This window comes from Calypte anna, chromosome 24 (genome assembly GCF_003957555.1).
Source record: "Calypte anna isolate BGI_N300 chromosome 24, bCalAnn1_v1.p, whole genome shotgun sequence".
In the NCBI taxonomy this organism is placed as follows: domain Eukaryota; kingdom Metazoa; phylum Chordata; class Aves; order Apodiformes; family Trochilidae; genus Calypte; species Calypte anna.
The window spans coordinates 5551104-5568756 of NC_044269.1; the positions used below are offsets into that span (position 1 = coordinate 5551104).

Consider the following 17653-nt stretch of genomic DNA (forward strand, 5'->3'; position numbering starts at 1 on the left):
GTAGCTCTGCTCATTTGCAAAGTAACGAGGGAGTTGGGTTCCCTGCTGGCAGTGAGTGGTAAGGGGAGCTGAGCTCCTAAGTCACCTGCACATCAGGGTGCTGCCTCTGCCTGGCATGGACTGGGCTGGAGGTGGCCGTCCCGCTGGCACTGGGACACTGGCATGGTGCTTGGCATGGGCTGCAGGGTTTCCAGGGCAGTGCTGGTGCTAGAAACTTTTTTTCCATGCCTCTCGTGGTTGAGGTCTGGACTCTCCTGCCACCAGCATTCATAGAGGTGATGTTCTCCACCAAAGGGAAGGAGGTGCTGGGAGCAGGAGCAGCTTCTCATGCTGGGTGTGAGCTCTGGGCACCTCCTGCGTGACCAGGCTGTGTGTGTACAGCAAAATGGTGGCTCCTGCAGCCCTTTCCAGGGGATGATTGTGTTGAGCAGATTCCAGCCACATGGAGGGGACCAGGCCAGTGTCATCTGCTCGCACTGCCCATTCACCCTGGCCAAAACCCTCGCACTCAGCCTGCCCTCTGCCAGCCCCAACCAAACCTGGGGAGCCCTGAGTGGAATACTGGCACCTGGCTAGTCAAGGAATCAAACTCTCATTCCTGGAGAGGATGCTTCCCCCATTTCCTTTTTCGTCTCTCCCTCCCTCCTGCTTTCTCTCCTTGTCATTTTAGCCTAGATTAAAGAAAATCGGGTGCAGCACTGTGCGCATGTCCCGAGCGGCGCCTTTTCACAGCGCTGTACTGATGCCAAGCAATAATGACAGGTTCAAGCTTTTCTGCATCACAAATGAACTGCATGCAAATGGCTAGTCCTGAATGGAGAATAATTGCCAGCGCTGAGTCCTGCCTCCACCCAGCCAGCTCCACCTTGCTCCCGAGGGGACGAGGCCTCAAACGGTTAAGGGGACGGAGGCGCGGGGCGAGCGGGGAGCTGCCGTTTCCACTCTGCTAGAGCCTAACCTGTTAGTGCAGAGCTGTGTGAAGAATGTCAGGGATTTGTTCCGAGCGTTATCGAGATGTGGCTTTACATCTGTAAATCCTTTTACGCATCGCAGCTCAGCCGTGAGGTCTCCTCACGTGATGGGCAGCGCTGGGCCCCGGCCGGCAGCCGCCGATGGTGTAAGTGATGGAGCTTTTGGGGCTGACCACACGGGTGCTCTGATTTTGGGGTGAGGTGCCCACAAAAAGCTGCAGGTTTTATCTGGGGTCCAATCTGCAAGTAGCCAACCCTGTGTCAGCCAACCCTGTGTCCCTGTGGGGATCTGGCCCAGCTTCTGTCAGCTGAGGCTTGGACCGAGTGCTGCTTGCTTTCCTGACGAAACATCCCTAGCACAAGTGGATTTAGCAAAGGCTTGTGACACTCTCCAGCAGCATCAGAAAAACATGCTCCATCATTCACTGTGATGTGTGCTGATGAGGGGAAAAAAAAAAGGCTTGTTCATCCATCAGGAATTCAGTGATGCTGTCTCTAGGTGAGCAATTTGCCAGCGTTACCTGGTGTCTCTCATTAGACACAAGATGTAACAGTCTCATTTACTCTTTGGGCTTCCTGCCACTTTGTTACTTCTGCATTTGACTTTGCATGTGAAACTTGAGCTCATTTTTAGCCCCTGTTGAACTTGGCTTTCAAATTCTTGCTCATTAAGCCCAATCACAGTGTGTGGGCCCCGTGTGCAGAAGAGGAGTTTGGAAGCCAAAAAAGTGCCCTGGTGCCTGCTGCCATCAGGCATTGCAGAGCAGCCTGTGTGTGTTTCAAAGACAAAGGGAAGCAGATCCTTCCCTCCCATCACTGGGTCTTACCTTTGCCCAGTGCCCTGGCTTTGGCAGCCTTTGAACTGTGCTCTTTACAGGTTTGTGGGCTTGCAGCTTTTTAATACATCTGTGTTTTTACATCAAGTTTGATTGATGCTCTGTCACGGTTTAACACTGCCCAAACCAGGACGTGCTCTCAGCCCATTTAGGGATTGTTAGACGTTAAAGAAGAGGGGCAGAAAGGGCAAGGACTCAGCTTCCTCTGAGGAAGCAGAACCAGGGGCTTGAGCAGGTGTTCTGTGGCCAGAGCTTTGATTGTGGTGGGAGCAGAGACAGCAGAAGATGAAGGTGGGGACACGTTTCAGTTCTGTTCCCCTCACTGCCCCTGTGTTTCCGTGGGTTCAGCTTCTGCTCTTGCTGGACGTAAGGTGTGAAAGCAGGCAAGGGGGAGGGCAAAGCTGTGGGTGCTGCTGGCTCACAGAGCTCCCCTGCACAGAGGGACAGGGCAGCTGCTGCCATTCCCTGAGCTCCCAAAATTTCCTGCAGCCATCCTGGCAGTCAGGGCGTGCAGGTGACCTGGGCCTGTCGTGCAGCCATGCTGGATGCTCGAGCAGCTGGCACAGTATAGCTCACTGGTGTCATCTCTTTCCATCCTGTTTCTGTGGTCAGGAAGAGTCCTCTTTGTTTTTAAGTGAGTCCCTCCTATTTGTCTCTCCCTTACCACGTCATCTGAGCTTCCTCCTCTCCTTGCTGATTTACATGCACTGGTTTAGGATGCACTTCAGGCTTGACACAGGCAAAGGACCAAGGAATTCAAACAGCAGTGAACTGTAGGATGTATAAGCAGTGACTTGTGAATGATTCTGGAAGATGCAGACGATGAAAGCAGTGTTCCAGAGGGCTTGGTTTTGTGGTGAGACAAACGAGCCTGTTAGAAGCAGCTTCTGTATCTTTACAGCACTGCTTTAGTTGTCACCACGGCTCAGGTCTCCAGGAGGGAGAGGGTGAAGAAGAGTTATCTGCAACCTGACCAGGGAGCAGGTGGTAATCACCAAAATGTCTCTACCTGATGCTGGAGTATCAGTGTCTGTCTCGGGCACACAGAAAGGGATGATTTCTTTCCCCTGAGCAAGAGGAAAGCCCATGGTGTTTAATACGCTGTAGGCTCGTACTAACCACAGTGGAGGAATGGTGTTGGGATATGCATTACTATGATAATTCTGCAAATTCCAGAGCATTAGTGTTATTAAAATGTCAGACTGCTATCTTTCTCAGCATTAAACTCTTAATGCATTTTATCCTTTCACACTCACAGTGCTTTAAGTTAAAGCATGACCAAAAAAAGTGGTTACAGAGCAGAGGATTAGCAGGACAGAAAAGGAGTGTGCCCTGTTGCAAGGCTGCCATGCTTCCTTTAGCACGTGTGCCTTTCAGGCAGGTTAAACTCCAGCAAGACATGTTCACTTTTGTGACAACAGCCTGAAACTTGCTTGCGTTGCCCAAAGGGAGCGTTAGCAGCAGTGCTGAGCTTTTCACGTTGTTGGAAAAGAGCTGCTGCAGCTGGATTTGGCCAGTAATCCCAGGTGTGCACACAAACTCACTGCAGTAAAAATTACTGGAAAGAAAATCGGTTCTGTCCTGGCTCAAAGCAGGGCAGCCCCACAACCAAGGGGCAGGAGAAAAGCTTCTCTGTACCTGCAGATGCAAAGGTGGCCTGGGGCTTGTGGCCATAGGCAGACTTCTGCAGATACCCAGGTGAAATCTCAAGGGAGAAAGTGTTCAGAAGAATGAAAATGTTTGCTCGTATCTCCTCACATCCGTGGCACATATGCTGGCTGGCTGTACTTCTTCTTCAGACCATCTTGGATGGCACTTCCTACTCCTCGGAGCTTCCCAGGGAAGCCACTACATCTGTAGGTGGGAATACACGCTGGCAGCTGCCAGGTTTTCACAAGGAAGATGAGGAGCTGAACCTTCCCGCAGGCACGCTCAGAGCCCCTGTAGTGCAAAAAAACCCCACCCTCTGGTCCCTGACCCCTTCCCCCGTGGAGCTGGGAGGGAAAAGAGAGGGGATGGGGAGGGACCCCCGGGCTCCCCTCCCGTGCCCAGGGCAGGCGCTGTCCGCAGTTCCGGCCGCTGTCCTCGGTGCTGCCACCCCCACGGCGGGGCTGTGTTTTTCCTGGCATTTCCCTGGAAATGCTGATTTTTGTCCCTGTGCTGAGCCCACTGGCCTGGGCTGCCCTCGGTCCCTGCCCTTTTGCTGCTTTTCCCCCCACGGAGTTGGAGCTCACTTCCTGCATGGGGCTGCTTTCAGTGCCGCGCCTCCTCGTACGGCGGCGGAGAGGATTCGAGTCCCCAGGCAGTGAATTAGGAGGTGGTAGCTGCTCATTTTTCATCTCTGTGATAAAAAATCTAATGCAATCATCAAAAAATAAAGCTGCGTTTTTCATGTCTTCGCCATTAGGAATGTCTCTTGCTACTGCTCTCTTTTCCCTCCTACCCCCAAATTATTGAGGTCTCAGCAGTGTTTAAAATCTCATGGAAATTTGCTTTCGGATGCCAGCAAAGGGGTGGGAGTTTGAGTAATCTCTAGGGCCTTAACATTCTAGAAGCAGTGTGTTCCCTTAATAAAAACATTTTTTATCTGGAAACATAGCTGTTATTTTTCCAAAGGCATCACCCTGAATGGGGGCTATTCTTTCTTGTCCTTTAGCTTAAGATATTACAACTCTTGGGAGACGTTCTCCTGGTTTAGCAGCCATAACCTCTCATTTATTGCATGTGTGGCCACAGCAGCCCCCTCAGATAATTTGGTTTAGGACTGTGAAATTTGCCTTCAAAACTGAAATTGAATCCATTCTCTGCTTTCAGCAGCGTGATGGGTTTCTGCATGTCTCTCTTTCCCAAGGATGTTTGCAGTTATTGATGCTGAGTGTGGCTATTTATCACAGACAATACAGAACAAAGAAGAATTTATTAATAAGCCTCCTGTTCCCATATGCTTTCCTGAGGAACCTGGAGCATGCTATTTTCTCCTTGCCCCATTTATATCTACATGGTTTTGCTCCTGTCCAGTCAGATTAAATGCTTGCTGAGGAACAGAGGTTGCTCCACGGTGGATGGAAGGGTTAGATGCAGTGTGTCAGGGAGGCTGCGTGGGTTATTGGCTTGCAATAAACGAGGGAAATAACGTGGAGTCCCACGAGACTGGCACCACAATGGGAGGTAGAAGAGTGGGCCTGTGTGCCATCTCAGTGTTTGCCCATCCCTTAGCAGTGGTGGCAAGGTGGGCTCAGCAGTAGTGCAGAGAGGGAGTGGATGTTTTCGGGGAGCTCCTGCCTGAGCTACCAGACGTTAGGGACGCTGTGGTTCCTGCTGCTCTTGGCAATGAGAATGGGCCTAGGGAAGCTCTGATGGGTTTTTTTCCCCCTTGTGCCTCTTAGGCGCTAATTAAAGGTCAGTCACCATTTGCATTCAGTGCATTTCTCTCCTTCCCTGGGCAGCTGCAGCAGCAGAGGGTTGGTTTCCATTCCACCAAGCTGTGGCTGCAGCGGCAGCCCCGGGGTGACAGCACCCACTCCCACCACCAGAAACCCAGTGGTCCTGCCAGCGTCTGCTCCTGTTCTCCAGCCCCCCGGGATGACTGTTAGGCATTTATAGGTTGTTCTCCATGGATACACACGCGGGCACGTTGGTAAAAATACACGAGCACAGCAGTATATTTATCTGTAGTGCAGGGAAAGCAGCGCGGGCTGTGAGCTGATTCCCGCGGGTGGAACAGCAGCCTCCCCTCCCAGCACTTTCAAAGGGGAGCTCTGCTGGTAATTAGTGCAAATATTTTGAATACAGAGCTCATCACGGGCCTTTGTCATGGTGACAGGCAGTGACCCGAGGTGCATTTCTTCTTTCTTAATGTACCTGGAATATGTAATTAAGAGGTGACTAAAAGATTCTTTATCATTCTTTGTTTTCTGATGCGGCAGGCTGTTATGAAATGCTGCCCCCTCCTTCTGTGGCTCGCAGCTCCCCGTGACAAATGCGGGGATTGATGTTTGCTCTGCTCCTCAAATCACTCTGAGATGGTTCCTCCATTCCCAAGGTGTTATACCTGCACCTGCCTTCTGCTGGGCCCTGGCTCGAAGAGCCAGAACTGCTGAGGGAAAGGCCACTCAGTCAGCAGGCAACTCTCCTGAGCGGGGCTGCAGGAAGGAAATTGGTAGAAATAAGCCTGGAACGCAGGGCAGAGAGGGCAGGATGGTCATGGCAGAGAGGTGTAGCTACCTGCAGCAACACCCTGCTAGCTCCCAACACCCTGTGCCGAGTGACATTAGAGACACAGGCTGGCCCCATGCTGCTGCACGCAGCCGGGCTCTGATACGCTGCGGTAAATGCAGCGTGACAGCACCTGAGCACGGCTACGTGCAGAGCAGCTGTCGGCTGGCTGGGCTGCAGCACGTCGCCATTTCATCAATTATAAAGCGCTCCCCCTGCCACGAGCAGGAGCCCAGAAGCCCGGACTGGTAAAAGAGACATAATGAGATGTGAGAGCAACAGAAACTTGTGTGGAGGGAGCTCAGTGCTTGGGCTGTGGCAGAGGGTGCCCGTCACTGCCCCATGGCCACGCTGAGTCCTTCACTGCTGGGCACTCAGACCTCAAGTCCTCTCGCTCCTTTCCATGGTGGCACCCTCTCTTCTCATGCTGGAGCGGTGGGAAAGGACAGGGGCTGTGGGACCAGATCCTGCTCTGCCATCCTGGGGTCACCGAGGGAGCCTGGCAGCCTCCCGGCACCACTGACCCCCTTTGCTTTTTTCTTTCCTACTTATTTATTTGTGGGGTTATTGTTGCAGCTCGTGTGCTCTACCTGGCAATCCCACTCCCTTGCAGCGAAGGCAGGGCTTCTATTATGACTGGAGAGTGTCGTCTAGTGTTTTCTCTGAACGTATAATTTGCCATGTATGAAAACCATTTCCCGAATTAATTTACCTACTGCAAACAGTTTGTATTAATGAAAATGCATTTTTCATGTGGGTTTGCTGGAAAAGCTGGCTGGAGCTCAAGAGCTCACTTTATCCATCCGGCACGAGTAGGAGATAGAATTTGTTTAAAAATTAAATAAATAACACACCCACCCCCCATTTTTAATACAATATGGCCCAGCAATAATCTCTGAGGCGGACTGCAAGGGCTGCAGAAAGCTCCATCTGTGGCATTTTAATATGCAGCATTGTCTCCCTTTTTAATATCCCTCTTTCCCAGCGCGTGTTTGTGTGAGTGAGACGCGAGCTGCTGTCATCTTCCCAGGTCACATTTTGATGCTGGCAATGAGCAGAAGTGGAGATGGATGCAGCCGCCGAGCCCTTCCCATATTAACACGCATATTTTAGAATAATTGATGCCGAATTCATCCTGCAGCCTCGTTTCTCCTCAGCCTTCCCCCACCCCCTCTTTCATAGCTGCATGGAAAAAAAAAAAAATCCCGTGATCCGTCCAGATGGCAGCTGGGGGCTCTCTGCTGAGCTGGGCCCTGCTTGGGGCTTCGGAGGCTCCTCCTGGCTGGGGTGGGATCAGGGCTGGAGGTGGGGATGGTGTTGGGCACCGTCTGCACCTCTCCCACAGTGCTGGGTCTCAGGACGGGCAGGGGCTCTGGCTTGGGGAGTACCAGTGATGCTCAGCAGGCTGGGGAGATCCCTCCTCTGGTCTGAGTGGCTGCAGCCCTGTTCTGCAGTGGCTGCTGGGACTCGTGATGGAGGTGGCACCGGGTAGTGGCACTTGGGATGGCACTTTCCAGCTGCCTGGCTTTCTGTAGAGGTGTGATACCAAAGTGCTTCCTGCAAACTTTACAGTCCTGCAGCAGGGAAGGGCAGAAGGAGGTTTTGCAGATGCTCTAAAATCAGGAGGTTTGAAAAATAATTCCAGACTAAGCCACTTGGAAAGCTTACTCTTGGTTTGGGGTTATTTTCAGTGACTGTGTGCTCTAAAAGCCCTACCAAGATCTTTCGTAGCAATAGCTGAGAATTAATTCAGAGTTGTTGGAAGGTTTTTGAGAGAGGCAAAAGAAGGTGCCAGGGTGCTCCCATGCAGGATGGTTTGCACTGCCCTCTCCCTTCCTGGCCTTGGTGAGATTTTGACCAGTGTTCAAGCCTTGGTGACTGTCCCCATGTGGAGCTGGCTGCTTCATGGCAGGGTTTGTCCCTGGGCTGTGACACGGAGTGTCCTGGCCCCACAGAGCACCCAGGGTGTGCAGCTGAGCCCACAAATAATCCAAGGGGAATTGCAGGACATTTCCTGGGCTTGAACGTAAGCCTGGGCTTAAGTGTGAGCAGGACACAGGCTGGCAAAGACCTTGCTGTGCCACCCTCTGTGCCGTGCGTGGGTGATGGCAGGGGCTGGGGACACAGGGGAGGGATCCTGGGTACCGGGTGCAGAGGCAGCAGAGCCTGCTGTGTGTGCTCCAGTGCTGTCCCATGTGGCTGTTGAGGGATCTGGTGTCAGTGTCCCCTGCAGCTCACTTTAGGAGGTTTGGGTGCCCTGATTGAGGCCATTCCTACACCCACGTGTCTGTCCTCTGCCACTGCACTGGTGACATTGCAGCCCAGCCATTGTGGATTATTTTTCCCCTCAATATTCATCTGGCAGAGGAGCAGGTTGAGTAATTAGTGGATGTGCATGAACTTTGCTGTGTTTTTAAGAGTTAAGAGGCTTGTGAGTTGGGCTGCTGGAGCTTGTGCCACGGGCACTGCGTGGCAGCCAGGAGCACAGCTGGACTGTCCCGTGCTGCTCTTGTCACCTGCCCTGCAAGAGCTCAGCTTTCTGCAGCAGGACTGGGTCCCCAGCAGCCCTGCTCTCTGCTCTGCTTGGGCAAGTTGAGCTCCATGGGCCAGGAGCCCCCTTGCTTGGCTGTGTGTAGGCACTGCTCCTGCCCCTCCTTGCTCCTCTCATCACTTTTGGAGCTGGGCCCCGGGGCTGTCCTGGCACCGTGCGTGCCACGAAGGTGCCACTGAAGCGTACAGAGGAGGAGGGAGCCCTGAGCAGAAGGCCAGGGGCCACAGAGGTGACCCTGCAGGCCAGTGACCACAGCATCCACACTGGCCTCATCCCCCGAGCCACGCTGTGTCCTGGCAGGGAGGTGGATGGGCACTTCTGGGAGCCCTCACATCAAGCCAAGCCCAAGGGGCTGTAGGAGCCAGGGGGAGGGGAGCAGGGCATGGCCCAGCCCCTCCCAGCAGGTGGAACGTGTTGTGGCAGCATCTCCTCACATTTAAAGCCTTGCAGGGGCAGGGGGTCCACTCGCTCTCCTGGTAAGCTGCCCCAGCATCTCATTGCCCGTTGCTAGGAAATTGCATCTTATTTCAAGGTTGGATTTGCTGAAGTTGAGCTCCCAGCTGGGGACACTGCTGTGCCACTGTCAGGAGGACACAGAGTCTCTCTTCTCTGTGCCTGTGGTGGCTAGGCCACCTCTCCCAATGGGCACAGGGACTGTGCTGCATCCCACAACTCCTTAGTAATTCCTCCAGCCCTAACTCATTCCTGTGATCCTGCTTTGAACTATCCAGAGTCTTTCCCTGCTGCCTGTGAAGTGTGAGCTGTTACTCAGTGAGTCCCCTGTGCTCACCCAGAGGGGCTGCTGGTGGTGCGGGGTCAGCTAGCCCAGGGGTATGGCTTTCCTTCCAGGGGCATGGCTTTCCTTCCAGGGTCTGGCTTTGCTCCTGGGCCTCTAACTGGGGAAGTGCCCATTTGCCTCATCTTAATCATTATCAGTAGGATGGGGTGGATGCTGCAGCATGCAGGGAGGGGGCTGCTCCTCTGCCTTGCTCCCATCCCTGTTGCCTTGATCAAAACGTGCAGCCCAATGCTCTGAGCGAGGTGGAAGGCAAAGAATAAACCCAACCGCCCTCTCCAAGCCATGCAGACTTCAGAGCAGCAGAGGAGGTTATGTCCTGGGGATTTTTTTTCTATTGCTTTTGCAGCACTAATGAGCAGGGAGGAAGTTCTGCTCTTTGTTCGAGTCGCGTTCGCTGATTTTTTTTTTTCCCCTGGTGAGGAGCAGGGAGGGGAGGAGGGGATGCACCGCGCGTGCCTGCGTGGACACGTGGGACAGTGGCAGCAAACGGCAGCGTGGGCTCATTCCTCTTCACTCCCAAGATTTTAGCAACGGGAGTTCCCTTTTTGAGGCTTCCCATCAGATCAAGACAAGGTCCTGGCTTTGGCAGGACTCGTTTCAGCCTAGTGCAGGGCAGCGCTTTGCAGCTCTCGAGTTTTCCACGTTGCAATGGGAGCTTCCTGGCCTTGAGACTTTCCCCTGCAGGCTCCAGAAAGCTTCTCCCTCCATTTACTGCAGAGCTGGAGCATCCCAGCACCAGCAGCCTTTGTGCTTTGGGTTGGTCACACTGCTCCTGCTCAGCCAAGCACTGTTCTGGCTGCAGAAACTCCGTCTGCAAGAGGACCTGACCTGCTGCTTGGGCTCTGCGTTCCCTTCCCTCAAATTCACAGGGTGTGGAACAAGCGGCTCTCTGAGCATCTTGTAGGTGAAAACACCCAGGGCCTCTTCAGTCAACTCCTTTTCCTGGGGTCCTCTGCTAGTGATGGGTGCTGCTTGCCCTGGTCCACCCCAGCGCCCACAGCCCTTGTGCCAGGGGCTCAGTGCGACTTTATTGTCAGGCAGCATGAATCTCATTAGCTCATTTTTCTCTGGCTCGCTCAGCCCGGGGTTAATTTAATCTAGAAGTGGCTTCCGAGGAGGAGTGAAGCTTACTCTGCAAAGCCTAATGACCCCCTCTGGCTGCCGGGGCTGAGGCCGAGCTCTGGGCTGTGCCAGGCAGCCAGAGAGGCTTTGGGGTGGGCAAGGAGGGACCTTGTACCTTCTCCTCTTGTTAGACAGATATCCTAGCGTGGAATAGTGACTGGAGTCCCAGCACAAGGGCTGGACAGGCTGCTGGGGCTGGAGCCAGGGCATTGGGTCAGGAGATGGATCCCCTGAACACATATCGTCCTTCCCCTCCACCTAATCAGGGAGGTTTACTTAGCAAGCTGCAAAAAATCATTACATATGCTGCTAGTGGCCTGATTAATTAAGATCTACGGTTCTCCGGGTAGGAAAAGACGACCTATATTTACTGTATGTAGGAAGACATCTGTCAGCTAGAAGCACTAGATATCCCAGTGCAGGTTTGTCCTGCTTTCTGCGGGCTCGGAATTGCAACTGTTTTGAGCTCTGATGCAGCCCAAGTTAATTTTAAGATGACTGTTACTATTCTAAACATAAGGAAGGGCATATTTAGCCTCTCAGTACTCAAGAAGGCAAAACCCCCTGCATGTTTCTAGTAATTTTTCCCTAACAGTTTGCACAAAACAACAACAACAAATCCTATTTGCTTTCTGCAAAAGAATATGTTGGAGGGTGATCGTAAAATAGATTATTTTTAAATCTGCAGATGGTTTCCACATATTCCTCCTCAGCTCACTGCAGCTTTCCACCTCAGTAAACTGGTTTGTAATTTAGCCGAGGGCTGTGGAGCAAGCGTTCTGTCGTCTTGTTTTTCTTGTTCGCCTCCTTTGTGCCCCCCTCCTTTTTCCTCACCCCTTTCTCTCCTATTTCCCCCCACTCCCCCAGCACTCAGGGTTGGGGTGGGGGTGAAGGCTCAGCTTTGGGTCCTCCCTCTGTCCCATGGCAGGGGGTCCTGCTCTGACCCGCTCAATCCCCATCTCTGGCAGGGTGGTTGGGGGGTTGGCACAGGGATGTGCAGCCCCTGAGAAGATAATTAGTGAAAGGACACACTTCCAGCCCCAGGTCCCCCCCCGTGTCTCCCCCCCCCCAACACCCGTGAAGGAAACACCATGCTTTTTATTTCTTTGTTCTTTCATGCTTTGGCGTGATAATTATTGAGATTTCACTGCAGGGCAAAATGATCATTTGACAATGTAAGTGGGGAAAATAATTCTCATGTTATCCAGCAGCCTTACTCTTATTATAATTATGGCCAAACTCCTACGGTCTGAAGTGGGGGCAAAGAATTTCCTCCGATGTGGCTTTTTGTCTTTTCAAGCTTTCTCAGGATTTGATTGCATATGTGAGCATTATTTTCCCTCCCATATTTTTAATAACCCAAAGTTGCTGATGGATGGCAAAGGACTGAAGTACCTGTTGTTTTCCCCTTTGTTTTCATTAAGCGTTTTCCATTTCTGTCATTCTTGGTGTCTGTGATGGATTTTTATGAGCAAACACCTTGGTTAGAGCCATTCAGAGTTGTTTGTACAGCAACCGCAAAACCCAAGGAAAAAAAAAAAAAGGTGAAATTGGATAAGATGCAGCAAATTAGCCCCTCTAGAATCAGGGGACAGCGATTGCTTGCTCTGTGCCACCAGTGTCTGCTGGATGGCCAGGCAGAGCTGTGTGCTGACCATGCCCTTGGGCTGGGTGCTGAGGTGGCAGGAAAGGAGCTACAATATTTGGTGTCCCCTTGGCATTGGCAGGGCCACTGGCACAGCCTCTCCAGATGTGTGGCCAGTCTCCCGGGCTCTCCGTGATGTCCCTTGTCCAGGGTGAGCAGGAGGCTGCGGTCCCCTGTGCTGCTGGGAAACGCGTGACAGACCCGAGGCATCAGCAGCCTCATTACTGCCCGGGTGCTGGGTTTGCCATTCTTAGCGACTTCCTGTTTGCCTCTTTGAGATGCAAATTTTTGCACAGTCCTCGATCCAGATTCTCCTCTCATTAACATGAAATCTGACTAGTTCCGTCGTTTTTCAAATAGCAAATTATAAATAAATAAATAAATTAACCGCTCTGCCCAGACGGGAGCTGGACATCAGCAGAGACCCTGTGCCAGCTCCTGAGCCCTCCAGAGCAGCAGCAAACACATGTCAGCCTGTAGACCGAAGCCTTTCCTCTCTCTACCTCCTGGAAAACGAGGCTCCTTGTAATCGGACTTAAAAAAAAAAAAAAAAAAATTACTCTAGAAAAATCCTTTTTTGAAATGAGTGTTATCTCGGTGGATTTTATATATTTTTTTTATGCCTGCCGTAATCTGTACCCGCCTCAGCTCAGTGCCTGGAGAGGCTTGATGCTACGGCTGAAGCAGATGACACTGTTTTGTGGAAAATGTCTCTCCAGTTATTTGGAGCTCCCCTTGGAAATGGTGCTGGGACTGCGGGCAGAGCGGTGGGCAGGGTGCGGTGGGCTGGCCCCGGGGGCTGCGGGGCTCTCTGGGGATGCCTTTTGCATGGCATGCCCTTCCTCTGCCCCCCTTCTCCTGCCCCCCTTCTCCGCCTCCCCCCACCCCGCTTGCTGGCACATAATGAGTTTGATAAGAAATTGTCTCGTTAACAGGATTAGCCATGGAAATCTCTAGTCCCCTCCTATTCATTTGGTAATGCTCTTCATCCTGTTGGGTAATTTTCTGCTGGTATTAGATGACTCCGGACCACCTCGGGAGGTTAATTCCTCCTCTTTCCTCTATAGTGCCTGTTGGGGGGAGCGGGGGTTGCTCTCTGTGTGCCCCCGGGAATTCCTCCTCCCCCTTCGTTCCAGTGTGTCATTTCCCAAGGAAGGTGGTGGGAGCACCGCGCATATGGAATGGTGCAGAAATAGCGAGGGTTCCCCTCCTCTCAGGTGAGATGATGATCCCGGCTCTGGCTTCATTCAGCTCCCACCTGCGTGGCGTTTGCAGCTCAGAAAACTCAGCCTTTGGCTTTCCTTCCCCCAAAAATAAGCTTCCCGTGCACAAAATCGGAACTTCCCGTATGCCTTCGTTGCCCGGAGAGAGAGAAATGCAGATGGTGAAGCCATCGCTGCGAGAGTGAAGTGACAGAGATGTTAATTGTGCCGTGGACTGGAAGATTTGGGAGATAATGTGTCCTTTAGGATGGGGGAGCAAGGGGCACTACGGAAGGGCTATAGCGGGGTGATTCCCACCCAGGGAGGTTGTGGAGTGGTCGCTGGTGGGCTGGGGTCCTGCGGGTCGGTCTGCAGCCTGCTGGGATGGGCTCTGCGGTGCTTGTTGTTCCTCTGCCAGAGGAAGTGAGGGCTGATCCGTGGGGCAGAGGACTTGTCCCTTCCCTGGAGCGGGGACCTGGCACTGTAGCTGCCAGGCAGCAGTGTGACAGGGGGGTGACAATGACATCCTCCTTTTAAACCTTGCCTGAGTTTTGTTTCTCTCCCTCTCTCTCTCTCTCTCTCTCTCTCTCTCTCTGGCGGGTTTCTGTTCCTCTCTCCCTCTCAGCGAAGCCATTTAAATGCAATTCCATTCCTAAAGCTCTCCCTCATGCATGCCTAATGAGCGGCAGGCAGCGGCGCCGGCACGGGGCCGAGCGGGATCCAATCTCGCCGAGTGTCGACAAGTCATTTGGAAGAAGCCCTGGGAGCGCGCCCGGTTTTATTACGGCGTAATTAGAAGTAAAATCTTGTTGGGAGAGGAGAATGAGAGACGGGCGTTAATCCTGTAACGGGAGGAGATGGAGCCGGGCTTATAAAGGAGATTAGGGAGGGAGGGCGGGCGGGTGAGCAGCTCGTCACAACTCCCCGACTTCCACCAACCTCCTCTGCTGCTTCCCCATCTCTGGCTCTGCAGCTTCCAGCAGTAGGCAGCGGACTGGCACCCCTGCCTGCTCCTGCCCGTGCCACAGCACCGGGTTTGCAGAGCTCCTGGTCCCCAAGTGAGCCCTGTGCCAGGAAAATGGCATCCCGGATCAAGTGCCGTGACAGCAGCAGCAGAAAACCTCCAGCTTTGTTCTTTGGGGCTTCCCCCTCTGTGCCTTCCCCCCGGGGAGCCGTTTTTCACTGTAAACACAGCCAGAAATAGCACCAAACAGTTATTGGATTTGTCCGGGATGCCTTGGGATGCATGTGCTCAGAGTATGGCTAATTCATAACCGCTGGCACCTATTGATTCTCCAGCAGTTAAAGCAGACTGCGTAAGGAAATATCAGCCCTGCAGTGCCAAGGGAAAGTTATCTCATTAGTCTTATGAACTATAAAACGCGCTCTCTCCTGAAGGCCTGACCCCATTGTTGTTATAAATCTATATTGGATGGAGCCGGAGCTGGTAACCTGCATTGACTGTCATTTTTCTTGTGAAATTGGAAGACCCTTGGGACAGGTGTTGGAAGTTCCACGGGCACTGCAGGCAGCTGGATGCAGGTCAGGATTTCATGTGCCATGCTGAGCCCCCTGCTCTCATGTTCTCCTGGGGCCAGTGAGAGGGCTGGGGGGGCTTTGGCAAGTCCTTTCCAAAGGCAGTGGCTCGAGTCAATCTGGAAGAATTATCAGCAGTGCATCGCTTCCATCTGGCCAAGGATATCCTAAATCCTCCGCTTCCCGGAAAGCTTTTGCACCTTCCGGCGGGCAGAAAAGATCGGATTTTATCTGGCAATCTTCAACATTAATCTCGCTGGCAGACTCAGCACTAAGTCACTTGCACAAGGTCTCTGTCGGAGCCATTTCCATCAACCTCTTCCCTGCATCCCCCCATCTCTTGCCCCAGCTCCTTTGTGGAGCCCTTTGCCTCTTGTGGGAATGCAGAGTGGGAGCTGCTGTGCTGGGATGGAAAGCTGGTGTGGGGTGTGAGGGCATCCCCAGAACTGGTGCAAAGTGGAAAGCTGGTGTGGGGTGTGAGGGCATCCCCAGAACCGGTGCTTGCAGGGGAGCAGATGCATGGCGTGTCTGCACACCGGGCTGTGGTTCACCACGAAAGGACATGTGTGTGGGGAAGGGGATGCCACAGGGGCTGCTGAGCACTTTGCAAAATGCAGCCCCCGTTACCATGGAAATGGGCTCCCCCTCTCCTCCTCAAATTCCAGTGCAGCCAATACTCCCCACTTACTGGTTTGATGGGAGATGAAAAATTAATGCTTGATTTGTGTGTTGTTTCAGCTGAGCTGGCAAGACTTGCCCCCCCTCCCTTTCCTCTTTCCAGGGGCTGGGATAGGTCCCTTGGTGCCTGCAGGGTGCAGCCAAGCAGATGGACACCCCCAGCTCTGCTCAGGCTGGGTGGTGGCTGGTGCTGGAATGATCCCCATGGACTCTGCAGGTGAAGGCTCCTGTCACCATGAGCACTGGCAGCGGGGCAGGAAATAGGTTTCCAGGGGAGCTTTTCCCCAGGGTTCCCCTCACCCTGCTTTCCATGGGGCCACTCCAGTGTGCAAGGGCACAGGTCTTCTGCCCTCCTGTTAATGACTATTAATATTCATGAGGAATTACAGGGGTCAGCCTGAGGACTGTCCTGCTGTGCACTGGTTTCTACCAGGCTCCAAAATCTGCTGGGATGAGGGGGGCTACCCTGCCTGCTCTGCCCTGCCTGCTCCCCTGCCTTCTTCCCCAGCACGAAAATAGCAGCTCAAGTCCTTATTTGTTTGCACATGCTTCTAAGTAAGTTAAGCTAATTATTAACTCAGCGGGACGGATTCACTTTTAATTGCTGCCTTGCTACGCCGCACGCGGTGATGCGGTGGTGTGACAGAGCATCGTGCTGCTGGAGCATTGTGCCACACACTGCCCAGCCCTCTGCAGCCACTCTAGAGCTCAGGACAGGGGGGAGAGGGCTGTGGGCAGGCTGCCTCAGCTAGATCCCCTGGATTGCACCCCGAGGGAGTGCAGGAGTGTGTAGGGACACCCTGAGCAGCCCACCTTTGTGCCTGGGTGGGTGAGTTTGCTGCAGGGTGGATGTTGAGGGCCTGGGAGATCTTGCATTGAGTCACGGCTGGCTTGCTCACCCTTCTCCTCTATTTGTGTCTCCAGAAAATAGGTTTTTTATTACTTCTTACGGAGGTTTGTACATATCGGACGTGCAGAAGGAAGATGCCTTGTCCACCTACAGGTGTATCACCAAGCACAAGTACAGCGGGGAGACGCGGCAGAGCAATGGAGCCCGACTTTCGGTCTCAGGTGAGCACAGGGTGGCTGTTGGCAACACTGGCAGAGAGGAGCCTGAGCCCACCAGGGTACCCAAAGCTGCCTGCCTGCCCTCTACCCTGCCTCCATCCCCGGGGTGCAGGCGGGGGCAATGGCATCGCTACCTCCCCAGACAGAGGGGACATCCCACTGGGGGGTAGGAGTTCCCGTCGGGGCTGCACAGGGGGGTTCCACAGTGCCCCCCAGCACTCAGTCCCCCTGGTGCGGTCCGCGGCGAGCGGCAGCGCCACACGGCACCCCAAGCGAGAGGCGATGGGGTGGGAGGCAATGGGATGTGACAGCCGGCGATGTGAGCAGCCTGACGCGATGTGACGAACACGCAAGCGATACTGCGGCGCAGGCAGCGCAGTCCGGAGTGCCGGGTGTCTCGGGGCGCTCCTGACTCCACTGACTGCCCAAATTACTCCGCTCGGGAGGAGTTCGCTCGACTCCACGCGCAGCTGCAGCGCCTGCTCCCTGCCATATGCTTTTTTCATCCCCGGGTTGGGGCTGTGCTCCCGTGCTTGCTCCCTCCATTAAGCCCACGGGGTAGGGAAGGGGCTGGAGTGGCCGGGATGGAGCCTCTTGAAGACTTCAGGGTCCCTGTCCTATCTCAGGACCCCGAGGATCATGGGCAGCCACTGGGTCCAACATCCCCTCCATGACCATGTTCCATCTGGCCCAGTCCCCTCCTGGTCCCTGTCATTATTCACCTGCCGTGGTATTTTACTTCTGCTTGGGAGTATGGAAAGAGGTTTCTTTCCCCAGGAATTTAATTTCACGCCTGAGACCTGGTCATTAATTTTCTCCTTTCCCAGCTGCCTGATGGGCCTCTTTGCTGGTAAATTTTGAAATGTGCCACAGAATTGGTGTATTTTGCACCAATTAGGTGTCACCTTGAGTAATTCCCCCGGTGCAGAGTTTATTTGTCCCATCAGTGAGTAAGATGGGTTTCCCTCTCACCAAGCCTGCTGCCCAGATTACAGATGGCAGTGCTGGCTGTCCCAGGGGACACAAGGCC

The 17653-nt window shown here is 53.5% G+C and overlaps 1 protein-coding gene across 1 annotated transcript in view; it reads left to right on the forward strand.

Moving 5' to 3' along the window:
- Positions 1-17653, forward strand: part of DSCAML1 (DS cell adhesion molecule like 1) — a 77663-nt gene that overhangs the window by 33041 nt on the left and 26969 nt on the right. The window contains exon 4 of the mRNA XM_030464790.1: positions 16480-16626. Coding sequence (XP_030320650.1) covers positions 16480-16626 — 147 coding nt within the window. The remainder of the gene's footprint in view (positions 1-16479; positions 16627-17653) is intronic.